The sequence below is a fragment of the Poecilia reticulata genome, chromosome 8 (assembly GCF_904066995.2).
Source record: "Poecilia reticulata chromosome 8, P_reticulata-male-v2, whole genome shotgun sequence".
NCBI classification, from domain to species: domain Eukaryota; kingdom Metazoa; phylum Chordata; class Actinopteri; order Cyprinodontiformes; family Poeciliidae; genus Poecilia; species Poecilia reticulata.
The window spans coordinates 9612397-9632564 of record NC_088837.1 but is presented as its reverse complement, the minus strand read 5'-3'; the positions used below and the strand labels follow the sequence as shown (position 1 = coordinate 9632564).

At 38.2% G+C, this 20168-nt stretch overlaps 1 protein-coding gene across 3 annotated transcripts in view; it reads left to right on the top strand.

Moving 5' to 3' along the window:
* cacna1ha (calcium channel, voltage-dependent, T type, alpha 1H subunit a) overlaps positions 1 to 20168 on the top strand; it is a 131252-nt gene that overhangs the window by 62707 nt on the left and 48377 nt on the right. For all 3 annotated transcript variants that reach the window (XM_008416667.3, XM_008416668.3, XM_017306279.2), the window contains exons 3-8: positions 415 to 526; positions 2944 to 3077; positions 4533 to 4630; positions 10264 to 10423; positions 13725 to 14049; positions 17639 to 17731. In XM_008416667.3, coding sequence (XP_008414889.2) covers positions 415 to 526; positions 2944 to 3077; positions 4533 to 4630; positions 10264 to 10423; positions 13725 to 14049; positions 17639 to 17731 — 922 coding nt within the window. The remainder of the gene's footprint in view (positions 1 to 414; positions 527 to 2943; positions 3078 to 4532; positions 4631 to 10263; positions 10424 to 13724; positions 14050 to 17638; positions 17732 to 20168) is intronic.

Here is a 20168-nt window from a genome sequence, read left to right as displayed (position 1 = left end):
CCCGGTGCGCTGGGCCTCACCATTGATCTGCTTTGGTAAACACTGCAACCTGATCTGCAGCAGCAATCTGCTCATTAACATGGTGATTTCATGATTTTTTTGGCAAAAAGCACTATAATTACATTAGCAGCAAATTGCCATGATTGGGCCCATTTAGTGCATTAGACCCATGCAAGACTTCCTGTTGGCATCCGTTTCAGGTGGATTGATGGAGCGATTGTTTATTTGTCCATTTGCATGATCACATCGTATCAGTTGCAGCAGTCGCCGTATATCATGTTCTCCAGTTCAGTTATTGTTGTCCTTGTGTCACATAGTATCTTATGGACCAACCACACAACAGGTTCTGGCTGCCTGTTGCTGATAATTCAGAATGACATGTATATTGTTCTGACCTTAACTTTCCTCTTGCACGTGGTTCGAGCACGTGTCCATGCTGGTGATCCTGTTAAACTGTGTGACTCTGGGGATGTTTCAGCCCTGCGAGGACGTTACCTGCCTGTCAGAGTGGTGCCGCATCCTACAGGTGAGCATCATGCCCAGTCGGATGGGTTTGCATGAACATTCTGTTCTGAAGGCTTTTTTTTTTCTTTTCTGAGTGTAATTTTTTTTTTTTCGACGGGAGCAGCATGTAACTTTTGCAAAAATGTGTTTGTGACTTATTTGTTAGAAGTGTCATCATGCTGTGACAGTATAATGTGAGAGTCTGTGGAAAGATCGGGCTCCTTCACTGCCTCCCTGAGCTACTGTTGTCTGAAGAAATGCACCGCTCCAGGTCAAAAAAGACGCGGGGAGCCAGCTTTAGCGCAGCATGGAGAAAGAGAGAAGTTGTGGACGACGCATGCACAAGAGGGATTGACAGCCCTAAGACCCTCCTCCTGGCCCTGATTGACTGTTTCTTATGAAGCAGTGTATGTGCAGATAATAGAAGATTCATAGGAAGAAAGCAGAGGAGCTTCATTTTTTTCACAGATTATCTGTTTCATGCTATACTGTCACAACATGTAAAAAAACAAAACAAAACAATTTTTTTAAAAGTTACATACTGTAGCTTTAACTGTTCTTTTTGAAAAATAGTCACCATGCACATTTACAGTCTTTGTTGTCAATTTTGACGTCGGTATTTTGCAGAAGCACTTTATATTCCTAAAATATTGCACATTTTATCATATTACTTTGACTGAGCTTGCAAGGACACTCAGTGGGGACCTGGAAATTCAACCACACACAGGAGTACTCGAAAGGAAAATAAAAAAACAGGTTTAATTTTAGTTTAAAGTCCTGGTTGCTGCTCAGGACGAAGTAAGCAAACACAGCTCTGAGAAGAGAGGGGAGAAAGCTGGTGATGCACAGATAAAGGAGGGGGGTATGTTTGAAATGTTCAGCTTCACTGACCTGTAGAGCAGTGGACGAGTGGAGCACAAGCACCGAGCGTTACACAGCAGGGAGGGGCAGGTAACCAGACTCAACAGGCTTTTGTGGGTTGCGAAAAATCAAGGAAGATCTTCATAAAGAGGTCCGAAAAGCAACATCCTAGTGACTTAGACGATGATCAGACTGAGGTCATACACAGGAGGACAGAGACGACAAACCTAGCTGGAAGGGCAGGCAGTACTCAGTGGCCGTGAGGCAGAGCTTGGGTTAGGGTCCAGAAATCCAAAACAGATGGGATCCGTGAAGGGCTTGGCAGACGGGGTAGATCAGTGGGCAGAAAGGGTCATAAATTCACCCAAGACTAGGAAGGAAACGTTGGATCTCTACTGGCTCGTGGCTGTCAGCAAGGAGGCCAAGGCTGAGAGGTTTTTAAGTAGGGCGGGACTCAGGTGAGACAGGCAAGCAGTCAGGCATGGCAGGTGGACTGGAATCAGTGGCAAAACACAGAATGGACATGAAATAGAACATGAATCACAACAGAACCGCTTTAGAGCGGGAATAGTTTGATTTAAATCATTCTTATTGAAGTTATGGCTGTAAATTTAAGGTTCCTGTATTTTATTTAGCTCGATCTGTCCATCAACTCTTTCCAGCTTTCTTATACCTGACGAAGAAAAGCATTCCCACAGCACAATACTGCCTCTTCCAAGTTTCTAGTTTGGATTGGTTTGTTTGTTAGTTTGGCTTTTATTTCCACCTGAGCTGTGAATCTCTACACGTGGCTGCTTTTTTGATCCCATAGAAAAGCAGCCAAGTGCTGCTTATAATATGGAAATAACTATTTCCATATTATTTCCATTTACAATGGCTCTGTGAGAAGTTCAATCTAACTTTAACTTCATACCAATCTGAAAACTCTTTGTGTCAGCCTATCACATGTAATCCCCATAAATTAAATTAAATAGATTGTAGTTTGAGGTTCTAATCTGACAAAATGTGCAACCGCTTCCGTAAAGCGTAATATTTTTGCAAGGCACTGAGTTTGTATTGCAACAATGAGAAAATGTGCTCTTAACCTGGACAGTTCTAAATGTTTTTCACCATCAATGCAACATATTACTCGTGTTAGCAATGTTAACATGCGTTACGTTTCATTGGTATTACTTATATTTCACAACTCTAACTTGGATGTAAATGAGTTAATTACCTTTTGACATTTCATTCCTGCATGCTTGTTTTAGTGAAGCGTCGACTCATGGCACATTGAGACAGACTCATTATACTCAAATACAGACATTCCTCCTGCTGTATGAGACGACTAATTAATCGAGTACCAACCATAACCAACCACGCTGAGCCAGAACAACTCCCTGCTGAAATTAAGCCAACTAATTTATTGAAGAGATTTGTGTGTCACAGAAACCCTGCTCTCAAAAGTCTTATACAAAAGTATGCTTGCGCTGACGAGGAGATTCGACAAGGTCGTCTGTTTGTAAGCGTTTTGGTTGAAGTTGGTGTTAAATCTTCTTTTTTGTGTGTGTGTGTATTTGTCTGTTTTTATTCGACTAGGTGTTGGACGATTGCATCTTCGCTTTCTTTGCGGTGGAGATGGTGATCAAGATGGTGGCCCTTGGAATTTTTGGCCCCAATTGTTACCTCGGCGACAAGTGGAACCAGCTCGACTTTGTTATCGTCATGGCAGGGTCGGTGTCCCGTCGACGTCGTTGCGCAATAAGATTTTACAACTCAATCAGTGTGATGCTCGTTGGAAGCCAAGATGTAAAATCTCTTTTTAGATTAACATTTTCAAGCAGAAACGGAGAGTGATTTGACCCCCGTACCAGGCAGTTCAAAGGTCTTTGTATCCGAGCAACCATATGCACACTAATGACCGAATATCACTTTCAAATGACTATGAATTATTAAGAAGACATTTGAATGGGAGGAAATTAGGATGATGACTGGAGAATATAAAACGTCATGCTATCTCTTGGCAGGAAGCAGTTATGTGCCTTTTCTAGGTCACAGTAACACTCTTTTTCTTTTATCCACGTTTTCCTATGTAGTCGGGTAAGAAAGCATGCAAGTACAAATCATCATGCATAGGGAGCATGCTTTCTGCCTGAAGAGGAAAAGAATGTAATAAAACATATTACACATGTAGCTTCAGTGTTCAGGACCGATAGAGCAGAGAAGTGGTGAGTGAACACCGCTCCTCCAACCTTTTCTGCAGGGGAAGCCATAACCTGCTAGCTGCTTCTTCTAGATTCTCATAATTATTATGTTGACTGCAATGTACGGCAGATATAAAAAGTTGGAAACCCATTTTAAACTGTGAAATCTTTGTGAGACAAAGACAAATGATTATCAAATGTTTTTATTATTTTTATTTTATTTATTTTTTACCTCTAGTGTACCGTATATCTCCTGCAATTCAAGTCCAAAACAAACAAATCTGTTTGGGTAAAACAGACAATAAAAGACATAATCTCTGAATAAGTGTACACACCCGGATTAATACTTTGTTGCCCCATCTTTTGTTCCAGCTCTCAGTCTTTTTGGGTGCTCACACCAGTATAGATAGATCTGAATAGCCATAAATAAAGTTCAGCGGTTCTACTGGGATTTTCTTGACATTTGCTCCTTTGCATCATGAGCTGAAGCCATGGATTACAGCGAGGTTGCAAAGAAGCAAAAGAATATCATTGTATCGGTGAGGAAAAGGGTAGAGAGGAGCTCCACAGCATTTCGTACCAGGAAAGAGTAAAGACGATCTGTGGGTACAGAAACTGTTTTTTGTTGTTTTTTTTCCATAAGTGGTTGAAATCATGATCAGTTCTCAATACCAGTTTGCTTGCATTTAAAACCTTGAGATGTCTGGAAGAAGATGAAGAGGGATTTTATTTTTCTGCATTACCCCGAGTCATATGATTCCAACCAAAAAAAAAAGAAAAAAAAAAAGGGAAGGCCAAAACAAAATTATATTTTTGAGTTCCCAACTAGCTGGTCACCGTCAGGGCAGATCAAGTTGAAGATCATCCAGTTTCATTCAACTACCTTTCTTCATGTTGTTTATTAGTGCATGTGTCTTGGCTGTGTGTGTGTTTTTCTTTTCTGTTTCGTTTTATGTTGTATATTCACTGCACTTTCATTTTCAGGGTGATGGAGTATTCTCTGGACGGCCACAATGCCAGTCTGTCAGCCATCCGTACTGTTCGAGTGCTCAGGCCACTGCGAGCGATCAACAGAGTACCAAGTAAGACCAAGAAATTTGCCAAATTAAGTGTTGCCCTTTTAGCTCAATAATGACATATGCGCACAGTAGGTTTATCCAAATTCAATTGTATCACTTTATCCCTTCAACTGTAAACACATGTACAGTTGAAGAAGGTGTTATTGAGTATTTGGACCTTGATAATTTGACTCTCAATAAGTGGGCACAAAACTTCCAAGTTCTTTTTTTGAAAATCACAAGTGGCACAGATGCCAGCAACCCTAAAAATAAATGTGATTTATAGTTTACACGTAGAGGTTGATCTGAGGTTCTGCAGACTTTTTAATTGTAATCCATGGCTTTCTGTCAAACTGGGGTATAAGTACGACACGACACAGAGGCCCATTTCTTTTAGCCACTGGCACTGAGCTGATTGAGAAGCCATATTTATCTTGGAGCAACGGACTGTGAGCAGGATTGTCAGGGAGATAAAACAATTCTCCACGGCTCACTTACAGAGTGAGCCAGTGCCACAATAAAATGGCATTTTTAAGCATTTTTTATTTCTTTTTTTTTTTACCAGAGGTGCCATTGTGGCTGAATAGTGCAGCATGTACTTATCTAAGGAGATTGAGACTAAATGTATTGTTTTATAGTGTTTGTTTAAAATTCAAAGACATTCATAGCAGAATAACATCCTGAGAGAAAGATGTGAGTAAAAATGAAACAGTCGAAAGGAACAAAGGCAAAATGAGAACTGAATGATACAGACGAGGGAAATAGAAAAATGATGTGTACGTTTCTGTGTGTGTGTGTGTGTGTGTGGAGTGGGTGTTATGACAGCAAAACAAGAAGACGAATCAGAAAATAAAACGAAGGAAACACTGAGTGATGAAGACACAAATGAAGACAGACAGGCTTTTGCAAAGCCTTTAAGATCAGTGTAGTTCTTTCTTTGAACATTTGTTTTTCACACATAAGTTTGTTACTGTTGTCACTCCAATGTCTCCCCAATAAAGTGTTATTATTACATTTTGGTGAATTTCTTCACCACGTTTAGAGGAATTCAGTTTTTACACTGACCACCCATTCTTCCACAAAATATTTGGTACCTCGCCTAAACCTTAAAAACACCTTTTTTTTTTTACTTCTGTTACAGCTCAATATATCTACCCCTGCTGCAGCGGTCTCCTTTTCCCAGGAATTTAATTCAAGTTACCGCTACGCTGTATGTCAGATGCATTTCTGTTGGCCTGCAATTCTGTAGTTTGTTTGCCCTGAGCAGTGCAGGACTGTATTTTTGGTTTGCTTGTTCACACCACTTTGTGGTAAGTTGATGTATGGCCCCCAAGAGTTTGGTGTTTGCTTTCAGCTCAGTGGAAGTCGTGCATTATTTGTCATGTTTCTAAAAGCTCCTGACAGAAGGGGCCATGAATCTATAGCTAAAGCGATTTTCTAGACAAGAGTATCATAACAACTTACAGCATTACTGAGCTGCATACATTAGCATGTGGCCAAGCTTCGGCCTGGAAGTAAGTAAGGACATATTGTACAATATTTCAGGACAATCGATGTGATCAACAAAAACAACAGAGCTGCATGTGCTGAGAATGTTCTTTTAATGGCTTTGTGAAAATATACATTAATGACTTGATTGATTCTTAATCAGTCAGCCACCATTCTTAGCAACAGTACTGAAAAATAATGACCACTGTCAAAATGTATCTATCAAAATGGCTTCCATGTGGCAAGAGTCTTTAACAATTTCCTGATTTTTAAAATAATAATCTAATGGTTTTGAATCACAGCCTTTTCACCTTCTTGTAACTACTAGCTGTGCTTAATTATACATAAACATATTTGGTTTCAGATATTATTTTAAAATCTCTGAGCTTCCCTGTAACAGAAGGCAAAACTAAACGACAAACGCGTCAGTGAGTTTCTAAAAGCAGCATGAAATTAAACTGCTGCACGAGGCTAGAGGGAGAATAAAGAGGTGGGATATCCATTTGGGATGACAATGGCAGGTGTTAGTTACAATGGTCTTAAAAACAAGGTCAGAGGAAGCAAATGGACGTACATCAAACCTCTCCCCCCCCGAAGCCCGAAACTCACAGGCACACACGTTCACAGACGCCTGGAGGTCACCTGAAATCATTTTACGTCACTGCGTATTATTTTTTCACCTAGCATATAATCGCGTTCCCGGGCAGCGACACTCGTACAAAGACTAATGCCCCTCTCTCTTACTGTTTCCCCCATTATTCTCTATCTCTGTTTGTCTTGCCGTCTTCTTGTCGGTGAGTTGTTGCTCAGATGTTAACTGTGTTTTTGTTCCGTAGCTTAGATACTGTGAGCAACCGTCTGTTTATTTCACATTATCAGGGCTGCTGCTTGCAGGGGGCTTTGCAAATTATCTGCCAACTGTAGATAATTTGCAGTTGTGTTTGTACACTGTGTGTGTGCGCGCGCCATGCGCATTCTCGCACACTGATTGCTTGAATAAGTCATCAGAATCCTTGAGTGCTGTGTGCAACACCTAGATTTCTCCTGCTGGATCTAATAGCGAGTTATTTGGGCGCCCATCTTGTTTTGACTGCAGGACCGAGTTTAAAATAAGCAGTGCACTTTTGCTGCTTCCTGCAGTGTGACTTGGCTTTTTCCAAGAGAAGCAAAATGAGAAACTCTGAGACTAATGAGATCACAAGCTGAGAGCACAGATAACAATGTCATAAAGGAAGAGCATTTAAAAACTTGTGGCCCATAACTTGAGTCCATAAACGTGATGGAAAAGTGCAATTTGTGTCAACTCGGACTCAGTGTTTCCCTCCTTTTGGTCTTGATTCAAAATTTTATTAGATGCAGTGATAGGTTTTAATTTGTAACTCTAATGCCATTTATGGGCACAAAAAGTAAAGCTCCATTTTTTTCGATTCCCCACTGGTTTTCTAATAGTCATTCTTTTATGACTGCTTGGCTTGTAGTTCAGTTCGGAAGTAGATTAGCGTCAATCCAAACTAATTAATAACATGCTTAAAACATAAAATTAAAATTAAAAATATATATATTTTCTTGATTTATTTGCGAGCACTGGACATTGTTGTTTTTTTAAATTAAAATATTCATGTTCTCATCTTGTCAGCTGACATATCTGTCCTTTTCCCACTGTAAAAAATAACTTCATTACGAGGCGGGGAATTGTACGTCTATTCATACCAAAGTAGCACGATTTAGTTCTGTCAGTGCAATCAGAGGAAGAATATGCTAATCAAAAAGCTCACCACTCTTATTCACAAAATTACATGTCCATGTCATTTTGCTGATTTTTTGTTTTGTTTTTGTTAAACACCAAAACAGAAGATTAACAAATGAAGAGGGAATAATGTTGCAACAAAAAATGCTTTCTAAATACAACACTTTAGAGCTTAAAGCCACAAATGTTTACATTTCTATGGAACATCCACTACTCTGAAACTTAGCATTGCAGATCCTCGTAAATACGAAACAAATGAGATGACTGCAAATTGTTCAGAATAGTTTCCAGACAATTTATATATATATATATATATATATATATATATATATATATATATATATATATATATATATATATATATATATATATATGACATTTATAAATACTTTGATGTTGGATCAGGGTATTAAAACTTCTTAATTTACTGCACTTGTAAAACATAATTATAGCTTCTAGTCAGGTCTTTTAGTCAACCATGCATCGATGTGTGTTGCAGTCACACAAAGCCCCACAGGGTGCTCTTTCCTCTCCCAGAGTCATGACTCAGGACCAGAGCGTATTTGCACAACTGCTTCTGACACAGGAAAACGCTCACAACTCTAGTCAGCGGCAGCAGGAGCAGCCAGAAAGGCAGGCGGGCGTCGCTGGACTCGGTGAGGGGACGTCTCACCAAAACAGAGCCTTCCTGAACTGCTCAGTATACAAACTTAGATGTTGAGTTACATAAATAAATAAAGGTCAATGTTTCCCAGTTTTTTTTCTCGCCTGGCTCCTGTTATGCAGATGAGCAGCTTATAGCTAATTCTAAAGCATTGTAACACTTAAATGGATTGTTGAAAAATCGCTAAGAATTTTCTCATTGGCTTTGAAAAATGCTTTTAATGTGCACTGATAAGATTTCTTTATATTTGGGGAAGATCACAGACTGTGGAATATGAAAGGAAGAGAAAGATGGTGTGCAGTAATACCACATAGGGAGTAAGACCAAGGTTTTTGTGTTGCCTTGGGATAAGAGTGGCATTATTATAGGACATCACTGTGAGGCCGAGTCCTCAGATTACATTAAAGACCTGCAGCATGATTAAATCTTTTTGTAATATAGACTAAAACCCCCTCAGTCAGTGACGAGCGTACTCATTTTAGCTGATTGTATGTCCTAATATCTTCCCAGTTTAAACAAAGTTATGTTAAGTTTTTTCTCTTCTAATTACAATCAATCTTCGTGTCATAACCCCGTCGTTATTTATTAGAATTATTTTTGAAACTCTGGGACTGCTCTGCTCATTTATAGTGACCGGATAAGCTTGGAGAAAATTTAAATTATAGTGTTGTGTTACTATGTAGAAAGTACTGTGTGTCCTAGACTAAATCTTGGCATCGAGTGTGTGTGCGTAAAGAAACAGACACTGATGAGTCATTTCCTCTGGGGCAGTCGGTGTGGTTTTTGGAGCGTCCTTCTAGACTTGGAAGCAGAATCTGTTTCGATCATTGAAATGTACCGATTGACTAGTTTATCCTTGGAAAATAGAAAATAATTCACGGTTGTTCTTTTCAACTTTCTCAGCCACGATCTGCCCTGCAGTTACACGGAGATGTGGGGGAAGAGATTTGAATTTAAGTAAACTTAAGGGAAGTAAACATTGTAATTAAACTAATTACATTTTTTGCTGTGCTTATATCACGTCACTTATGCAAAATTCATTACATTTTGTGGAAAATTTCCGCATGTTTCTAAAAGATAAAATGATCTTTAGCTTCTGATACCAATTAAAGTGATGAATATGTCAGTTATTGAAAAGAGCCAAAACATTATCTGTCGTTGTCAAGAGTTAGACAAGTCTTATTTTGAAGAGTTGGAGAGAGGTTGGGGAGTCAGGAAAATGACTTAACAGAGCATTGACTATTTAAACAAAATATTCATTACCTCAAACCACACTAAACATTTGCTAACAGTTTAAATGCATTCAATATTGGGCATGAGTTTGTTTGTGTTTTGCCAAGATTTGGCCAAAGCATCACAGTATTAAAACAGTCAGCTTCAAGTTCTTCAGCTAAACATCACTCAAACAAATGACTCCTCAGATGAGATGATACACAGTGTTAGTTAGTTTGATGAGACCAAGACCAGCTAAATGTTAACAAAATGTTAGAAGTCTTACTGCAGAACTCTTCAAAAAGTCACTTGGTTGTACATGATGGACACTCGTTGCGTGTAGCTAATGCTAGCGACACAGAAGTTGTTACTTCCCATGGGATGAAATCATATTCATAGTCTTTATCACCTTCAACAGATCAAAAGTGTTTTAAGGTGTTGAGCATCCAAAGCACTAGGAAAGACTTGCAGTTTCTGCATTTAAATGTGTGCAAGTGAGATATTAATTTCTTGTTGCGTCTATGCTGTTTGTGTCCCGCTGTGTAGGTATGAGGATCTTGGTGACGCTGCTTCTGGACACCTTACCCATGCTGGGGAATGTGCTCCTTCTCTGCTTCTTTGTCTTTTTTATCTTCGGCATTGTGGGAGTCCAGCTGTGGGCCGGACTGCTGCGTAACCGCTGCTTCCTGGAACAAAACATAACAATGTAAGCGATTTCTTTTTTTTTTTTTTACCTTTAGTAAATACCTTTATTTTTTTTCTTCTTCTTCTCCCCTTCAGACTTTTAGACCAGCTGCAACGCGGATGCTTGCAGAAAAAAGCTCCATGTTTTTTGGGGTTTTTTTCCAGAGATCATTTTGGTTTTTCTTGCCTTCAGACATAAAAAGCTGCTGATATCGTATGCTCTGTTCTTTAAAAATGTCTTTATTGTTTTTTTCATATCATTGGTACCTCTCTGTACCAATGATTATCTCCAACACTCCTTACAGTCTATGTGAAAGAGCCTGAGATTCCTTATAACGATCCTTTCTAAGTTAGTGCTGCTTCTTCAACTTTTTCTACATTTTGTCACATTAACAATACACAAACTTGAGTGTATTTTTATTTTTTTTGGTTGATATACTAAAACAAACTCCACAATTCTGAAAGATGAGTAATAAATAAATCAGGGTTTCAAATATTTTTTACAAATAAAACGCTGAGAAGTGTATACTCCACTTTTAAGGTCGTGGTCAAGGCTGTGGGAATACTTAAAACAGGGTTATAAATCAATTTAAATTCAGTTCATTTTTTGAGCACCTGAAATTATTATAAACAATATGCATGAGAATAAGTAAGACTAAACAAATATGTATGTTTTAATTCTAACTGTTCTGATATTCAACACTGAACATGCTGGAAGAACAGAGAGACGCCCATTTCCCCTCTGCGATCTTATCTTGGATGTGGCATCATTAAACGCAGCAGCCGCGTTTTCCCCTCCTCAGTCCTGGGCTGCATGTAGACAAACAGGAATGCACCCATTAGGCAGATACAGAAGCTCAGCCGCTGATTTAGCCGTGGGGAGTAAAACTGAATCTAAGAGCAAAAAGTTTTAAAAAAAAAGAAAAGAAAAAGCTTTTGTGTCAACAAACTCTGGAAACAGACCATGTCACTTTGAGATAGTTCAACTAATTTTGCTCTTGATGTAATTGTACAAATTGTTCCAGAGTAAATGTGGCCGACTGTTGTTCCCTGTGTGAGGGAACAAAACACATCAGCTTGGTTCTCAGAAGGCTAAGCACACAAACCTATCTCTGCTGAAATTTTAAATCACGTGCACATACTCTCTTCTTGGGATTTTTGAGACTTTTGTTTTTTATCACAAGGATTTTGTTTTTAATCCCTGTAGTAAGACGGAACATAAGAGCAGTAAAAATGTCATTAAAAGGAATGTGACAATCCACTGAATCGTTACAATTAAGCAGCGAGACGGCCGTCAGCAGAGCTCTTGAGCATCCCTAATTGAAAATAGCTCAATACGGTGGAACCGAGTCACTCACTTCGTACCTGCTAATTCGCTCCGATCTCCAAGTAACTTCTCCAACAACAAGTGCTATTAAATAGGGGAGTGGGTGGAATGGAGAGTGGGACGCTTCATTGCTTATTGAAGCAAATAAACTGTATGGGCATCTTGAGCACGTTAAAAAGACATTATGTTCATTTAATAAGCAATAAAGCAGATGTCTGCTCCTCACTCCTGATTCAGAGAGTGTCTCATGCGAATTTAGGGAGACGGAGAGAAGAGACGGACGGTGTGCAGATGTAGATCAAATCCTCAATTTGCATGAAGGGACCTTCATGTTAGCTGATTTCATGGTTCAACGTTAAAGTTTGACTGTGATATTAGCTCAAGACATCTTCAAAATCTCAGGTTAATACAGTAAATGTCTTCATTTTAACTTTATTAACTCGAAACGACGTTGAAATCACTTTCGGCAAAATTGTCCTCTTTATCAGAGAAACATCATCACTGTTGAAACTGCAAAAAGAAAACAGCAGGGATACAGATGGACACACTGATTGGTGCATGTCAAACAAATTTAATGACAGCGATACAGTATGATGAAATTAGATGTAAGACAAGAAGCAATCTTTTTTATTTATTTTTTTGGTCTTTAATCGTCTCAGAATAGCAAGAAAAATTCCTTTTTCCCCCCACTTTTAGATTTCATGCTATCTGGAAACAAACTGAAAGGGGGATTTCTTCTGATCATGAGGTGAAGCTAGTTTGAGTTTCTCAAGATAACAGGAGCTAAACAAAATTTATACCATAGTAAATTTATACCATAGTCATGCACCAAGCTTATTGCATCCATTGACCATATCAATGTTTTTCAGCTTTGGGTTTTTCATAATAAAACTTTTAGCAACAAACTAAGAGCCAATCTGGAATTAGTTGATGATTTAATGTAATTTTCTACAGCTATTGTATAGATTTCATAAAGGTTAACTTAACATTGAACACAAAAAATGGAAGTCAATCAAATATTGCACATTTATGCAGTCGTAAAGATTTGTACAGGAGAGGTGAGCATTTTTTGGGGGATTTATCAAAATCTACAAAAATAAACAAACATATAGTTAAAAATATACAGACACAAAATCATTTTTAATGACTGTAAAATGAAAGCAGACTAATATACAGGGCTCGGATTTGTAGAAATTTACCAATCCAATAACAGGCAGTTTTTTTTTTTTTTTGCTGTTTTGTTTTTTTTCCTGTTCATGTTATGTTTAGCTGATCTGAGTCAATAGCGAGTTGAAATTTCCTGTTCAGTTATTGGTTTTAGTGCAGGGTTGGTTTTCATCGTGACAACCCAAACTGCTGGAGGCAGGGTTCGCTTTGAGATCAGAGGCCCGTGAAGTTTCCTTGCAATGCCTTTTTCTTCCGTTTCATTTTCTGCTCATCCACTGAAAAGGCCTCCTCTCCCCTGTGTCTCTGAGTTACACAGTTTTATTTTGCCTTTAAAAAAAGACATTTCTTGTGATCACTATGTGAGCCACCTAAAATAACTGTTGTTGAAGTTTATTTTTTTTTATTCGTCAGTTAACTTTCCAAGGTTTTCGGCGCTGTTCTGATGAAATTTTTTGAACTATGCAGCGTCGCGTTTAGCTAGCTTGCATCATAACATTTATGTCTTCATGTTTAATATTGCTGTCCGTCTTCTACAACATTTTTAAGACAGGTTAATGTCAAATCTACAGTCTGAAACTCTAGACTGAGTTTTAAAACAAGACTTTTCATAAAGCTAAACTTGACCCATATTTTTAGATGTACATAAGTCTGATGTCTGATACCTTGAATATCAGACATCTACTGAAATTGATGACAGCAAAAAAAACTGTATGTCATCATGATATTACCAATAAATTCAGGGTTTTTTTTTTTGTCAAAATCTGTAATCTGCTGCATTTTAAAGTTTTATAATCACTTTTTTTGTTTTGTTTTGTCTGTGCCAAACCAGACTTTACAACCAGTCCCTACATCCTTACTACATGTCTGAGGAAGGTGAAGACAGCCCGTTCATCTGCTCGGCTCCCCGAGAGAATGGGATGCTGCGCTGCCATGACATGCCGCCCTCCACCCAGGGAGGAGAGGATTGCTCGCTTCCTGCTCCCCACCAAAGATCTGCGCTGATTGGTTCGCCACCTGGAGTGGGCGGGTCAAGCAATAGCAACTGTGTTAACTGGAACCAGTATTACAACGTCTGCCGCCCCGGGGATCTCAACCCCCACAAGGGAGCAGTTAACTTTGACAACATTGGCTACGCTTGGATAGCCATATTCCAGGTGAGAGGAAGCACTAACTTAATGTTCATAAACGTATTGCTACTCGGGATATCATACCGGATTGTGGATGGAAAATGTATATTTTCCCCTCTCAGGCTTTTCCTTATTGCAGTCTGTCAGCTTACACTCTCTGTACTGCCGAGATTCGTATTTCATCCGTTCTTGTGAATTTACTCAAGTCACAGTGATGGATGTGGCTTTGCTTCAAATGTGCTTTGACTTGCAGTTTACTTTCTCAAAGAGTGTTATCTTCAAATGACTCCAAACACAAGTTCTCAATGCTCCCATGCCCAGACCTATTAATCCATCTCAAAACTTCCCTCTGTGTTTTCAGCTCATGAGGCTTATGAGTCTGCATTTTGCCATTTACATTTTTTTTTCTATGTGGCATGCTTTAGAAAACACAATATTTGAGTCTTAGGTGAGATTATTTTCTTTTGCTAAGCATTTGATTGCGTCTACTTCTGAATGCACCTGTTTGCTTGCACTGTTTATATGGTTGCAGTTCTTTTTTTTTTTTTTCAAAGCATTAAAGGCATTTCATGTGAAATTAGGTGCAGGATGAGAAAAAGGCAAAGATAGAGAAACTTTCTATAGTGTATATCAGCTAAATCAGTATTTAAGCTTATTATAAATGAAAATGATAAGAAAGACAGGTCACAAAAATTGCAGACGCCAACTTTAAATATTCTAACTTGAACAGAACACACAGTACAGCAGTGAAAGAAAAAACAGAAAAATGCAACAAAAAAAATTTATGGTTTACATGAAATTATTAACCACAAGTGGAGTGAACTAGTCATGAAGATGTAGCTTGTAAGGATACGATATGAGTGGATGCAAGGGGGGTAAAAGACATTTGGGGAAAAAAAATGTGAAACAGAAACTGGGCCACACAAGATAAAAAAATAACCTTTGTCATTGTAGACATTATTGAAACAAAATTTGTTTTTACTTGTTGCTGCCTGTAGTGGTTTCTGAGTCATGTTGTGACTTCTTTCTCCTCCCTCCTCCTCCTCATCATTACGCTTGCACTCCTCTTACTATAAGGAGCAAAAGAAGCATGCCAATAAATGTGTATTTCATCAACAGCCTGAAAACCTGTAGCTCCCGTCAGTCTCCTAGCAACTATGCCACGCACAACGTGGAGCTGTTTGCGCTTCACCATAACGACAAGCAGCCCCTTTGAGTTGCAGACTCTGTCGTATTAAGGAATGAATTGAGTTCTCTGTGTCTCATAGAATATCTCTGCAACTTCCTGGATGATATCATCCATGTTTTGGCTGAAAAAATGTCTGTTGAGAGTTGAGTACATGCAGATGACATTTAAAGCTGTTGTTTTGCTCGGGTAATCATTGATGTATCTTACATTTTATTTGTTGAGGAAAAAAAATCTTATAGCTTTAGCACAAAATTTTATGTAAGAAGGAGTTTAATATTGTTTACTTATATTATACTGATGATTATTTAGCTTGTTACATAAATTCTTTCATGTGTATGCGTGAACAGCCTGTTCTGATGGATATAGCCTGCCTTGTATTAACGTCCTTGGTCTTGCTTTTCCACATTAAGTCACTTAAATTGTGATGTAAAACTCATCTTTTGATCTTAACACCTAAGAGAATTATTGGAGTTTGTTGAATTCGAAGCTAAACAGTAACAGAGCAGGTGAAGGCCTTGTGGTTGCAGTAAGCCATCCTGTCTTGCCTTTTCTATATGTCTAAGATTCAGCGTATATTCTGAATTTGTCTGAGGCCATTTTACGGTTTCCCAAAAGTCACTTCAAAGACTAAAACACTGCCTGTGTCTGTGGGAACTCATAGCTGTTCTCATGAGAGTAGAGAACTCCTTTTGGATCCCATTAACACTCGTAAAATATAACATGAAATGTTTCAAAAATATCAAGATTCCCTGTAGCCAAGTGAACAATGTCGGTAAACCCAGACTGAAAATCTGTAAAGAGCATATTTTAAAGTAAAAGGATAGTAGCATGAAAACTGATTAACTGATAACAACGTCTCTGTTCTTTGAATTATAGTTGGGAGTCACATTTATTATAGCGCAAGAAAAAGACAGAGTCAAATGAAAGAAAACTACTGGAAAATGAAATTGACGAATGATGCAAACCTAGCCAAGGTAGATAAAGAAAAACTAGATGTGCAGGAGTGTTTTAGACTACTCACTGTGTGGGCTGACTGATGAATTACTGTTTTAAGGATACTGTTGGTTGAGTTATTAAGCAGAGGAACCTTCTGAAGTTTTCCTGGATGGCATAAAATATAAATTGTTCAAGCCATGCCATATAAATTTACTGTTGACAAAAGCTAGTTCACAGAGGCTAAAGCTAAAGCAATTCATTTACAGAGTTTTTCTCCAAAACATTTAGTACCAAATCCAGTTCAAAATGTTTTTTTTTTTTACATTTCTTTTTTTTTTTATGAAAGAAAGATTAAAACATTTTCTATGCTCATCTCTATGCTTAAACTTTATTTCAACCGTACCATCGCTCTGACTGCATGTTCAGGGATTCACCTCTGCCTCGCTCTAAAACCTTCTGCAACTTCTAACAGGTTTTCCTCCAACACTGCGGCGCAATCGGCTCCATCCAGCTGCCGGTCAAGTCAACCATCTGTCCTGTAAAGAAACACATTCCTACAGCTCCGACGTTTTTCTCCCCCACTGTGTTTTTCAGGGTGATTTGTGCTTTTATTTTTTCCAGCCACATTTCAGTGTTTGCATCGAACCAAAACAGTTTTCGCAGCCCTTCCAGAGTTACCATTGGCCTCTTGGCTGCTTTTTTTGAGTACTAGTCTCCTTGGTTGGCTGTTAGTTTAGGCACTTAATGCTTCAGATGTTGGAAAATGACTCAGAAAAACCTCTTAATGACTCAACAGCTGTCAAATAAAAATGTTTATCTAATATATAGCTTAATCACTGCTGTTTACAGGTCAAATTTTCCAACTCAATGACTTGTCTGGATGTTTTCTTGAATCCCAGCAATGTTTAATACTCAGTAATATGCAGAATGTCCACATCTATTTCTATGTGCTTCTGCAAGAAAAACAAGCTATTAAATTCTAAGTTGCAGGTGTGTATTACTAAAATATTAGCATTTTTTTTCCCTATAAATAAGAAATGTTTGCTGCCTCTACTTTTGTTTGCATAAAAGTGACGTTTTCTAGATCTCATACGGTACTGGTGCAAAATCTCTTATTCATGCACAGCTTTTCAAATACCTGCTTTTTGACATGTGTTTTTGTGTTACACTTGTATGCCGCGCTCATGCCATTGTTGTGCACGTTCTTGCCGTGCTCGGTGTAAGGTTCCATGCCGGCCTATGGTGTTGATGTGGAGGTGCGAGCGTGTTTTTAGCTCCGCGGAGCTGACTCACTGCTTTCAAGTATCAACATCTCAGCTCCTCATTAGCATACAAGCTTCCAGTCTCCTGGCACAAAACACTCACACACGTAAAAGAGTTTGGGAGGACTTTTGAGCTTGCTTAGGTTTCGTGTTTGTAGGGAATGTTTTTTTCCCTGGTTATTATATTGTTGCTACAAATTTCTTCTCTCTGTCTTTTTGTTGTCACCAGGTCATCACACTGGAAGGATGGGTGGACATCATGTATTATGTCATGGATGCCCACTCCTTCTACAATTTTATATATTTTATACTGCTCATTATTGTAAGTACCACCTTTATTTTTTTTTAAATCTTTGATCAACATTGAAATGTGTTTATAGAAATGGAACAGTAGATTTTTTTTTTTTCATTTAACATTGTGCTAAATAGTCTTAATCTAAATAGACTCAGTTCCAGGTTGTTTTATTACATTTATATATGTAATACTAATCCTATACACTTTTAAAGAGAAAATTGCTGTTAGTGGGTTAATAGTGATAACAATTGGATCAAAACCTAGAGATTTGGTTTAACTGATCAGAAACAGAACAGACATTAGACTATGTGCAAGTAATAAATTTTTTTTTTTACAGTTTAGAAGGTTTCGTTTACTATTCGAAGACATGATTTTGAAGACAAAACAGGACATTGAATGATTATTAAACCCACTTTCTATCAGGAGATGAAAAGTTCTACAGGGTTGCTGCTATAGATGAAGATATAACCATTTTTAATTCATCATAAATCTTCATTACTTGATACTGGGTTAATATAACAAAGCTAAGTAGATGCTACCAGTGAACTCAAATCAAATTAACTTCAGCTCCTTTCAGATTAATGCAATTTAGGCTAACTTGCGTTATTTAATTCCAACTTTATTAAATTAATTTCAATGTTATTCAGCTCAGCTCAATGCAGTTCAACTATTGTCGGTCCAACTGAGTTAAATTCAATACAGAACAATTCAATTCGGTTTGGTTGAATTCAAGTTTAGCTTAACAATATTTATTTTAATTTAATCAGCGCAAACTACATTTCAGTTCACCTCTGCTACAGTCAGTACATTTTATTTAATTCATTCAGCTGAATTCGATTAAACTCAGGTTTAGTTCGGCTGAGCCCACTTAATTTTAGTTAACACACTTAGGTGTTTAGGTGTGTTAGATTGCTTTTTATGTACTTATTTATAGTTGATTTCAGTTCAGATCAGTTCCTTTCAGTTTAGATGTCCCAAATTTAAAACTTAGGACGTTTTACAAAAAATACTTTTTTTTTTCCAACTTAAATTTAAGCGAATGTCACTCAGCAAATGATTTAATGCCAAATGCTAAAACGTTCCAGCACATTCACTGACAGGTGCTTGGGGATCACTAACTTGCACCTCCAGTTGTCGTTTGCTTCGAGGTTACTCAGGAAAAACCCTCAGCTTGTACTTATTCTTAACAACTCTTGTGGCCGTGAAAACCAAATAAAAACCAGCAGAATGTCTTCAGCTGCAACATTTTACGACTCTTGAAAGTATTGATTTTGGCATAATAGCTTTTTTTATGAATTGTGTTTTTTTTTTCTACACCTGGAGTTGTAGAATAATGTCACTGGAGAAAGCGACACCTTTGTGTTGGAGCTATCAGTTCATTCCTGTGATCTTTCTGGTGTTTCCATGTTATTACCTACAGTCTAAAGAAGCTCTGCTCTATTTTGAACTGAAATTGTATTATCCTTACATCCTATAAAGTCACAGAGAGAGAGAAAAAAAAGGGGAGGGGTTCGATTTATCTTTTAAAAGGCAAGGCACCTTCTGAGGACAGCTCCACTCTTAACTTGCAGTAGGTAGTAAATGGCAGCTGGTTGGTTTCGTGCCAAGAAAGCCACTGTAGATGTGGTGTTTGTTTTGGAAGTGGTTATGACAAAATGTAAAGTGGATCAGAAGAAAGAAGCAAATGTTCTTTTAGGACTGGTATTATGAGAATGCACATGGCAGCGTACCAAGAGTTTGGCAATATGTACAGGATAATGTACAAGGGCAGCACAAAAACTAGCTTGGTGTGCAGCTGAAGCAAGGAAAGTGGAGTCAAACTTCTCCGAGGGTCTGTCTGTGCTGATCTCGCTATTTTTTCACCCACAGAAAGAGTAAAAAAGACAGGTTTATAAAAGCCAACAGAAGCCGTGGCACGCTGTGGGTTGGGTGCAGATTAAAGCAGCAAGATTGTGATGAAATGTATTTGCATCTTTATGTGACAGCACAGCAGCTGGTGAAAATGCATTTTGAGGAAGGGTCAAAGACGAGAGAGAGTTCAGTTACAGTGCCTTGCAATGTATCTCCACAACCTGAATGTTTTCATGTTTTGCAACAGAACAACCACAAACCTTAGTGCATCCTATAGGAATTGTAGGTGGTCAGCAATACCAAGTTCCTAATTGTGAAGTTAAAGAATAAATGTTCTATGGTTTTCAATTACAAACAAGGAAACATCTGTAAAGTGTGGCATGAATTCGTACTCGCTCCATGTTGGTCTCTTCCAGACTTAATTCATTTTGCTTGGGAAGTCTGAACCCTTTTCCATTCACTTCATAACAAATCTCTTAACAAATAGTGTATCAATACTTTTGCAAGGCATTGTACATGTAAATAAAGAGAAGCCAGGTGGAAGAGACAAGAATGAATAAGTCTGAACAAATTGAGAGATTATGGAACATTAGCATGAATGTAATTATCTGTG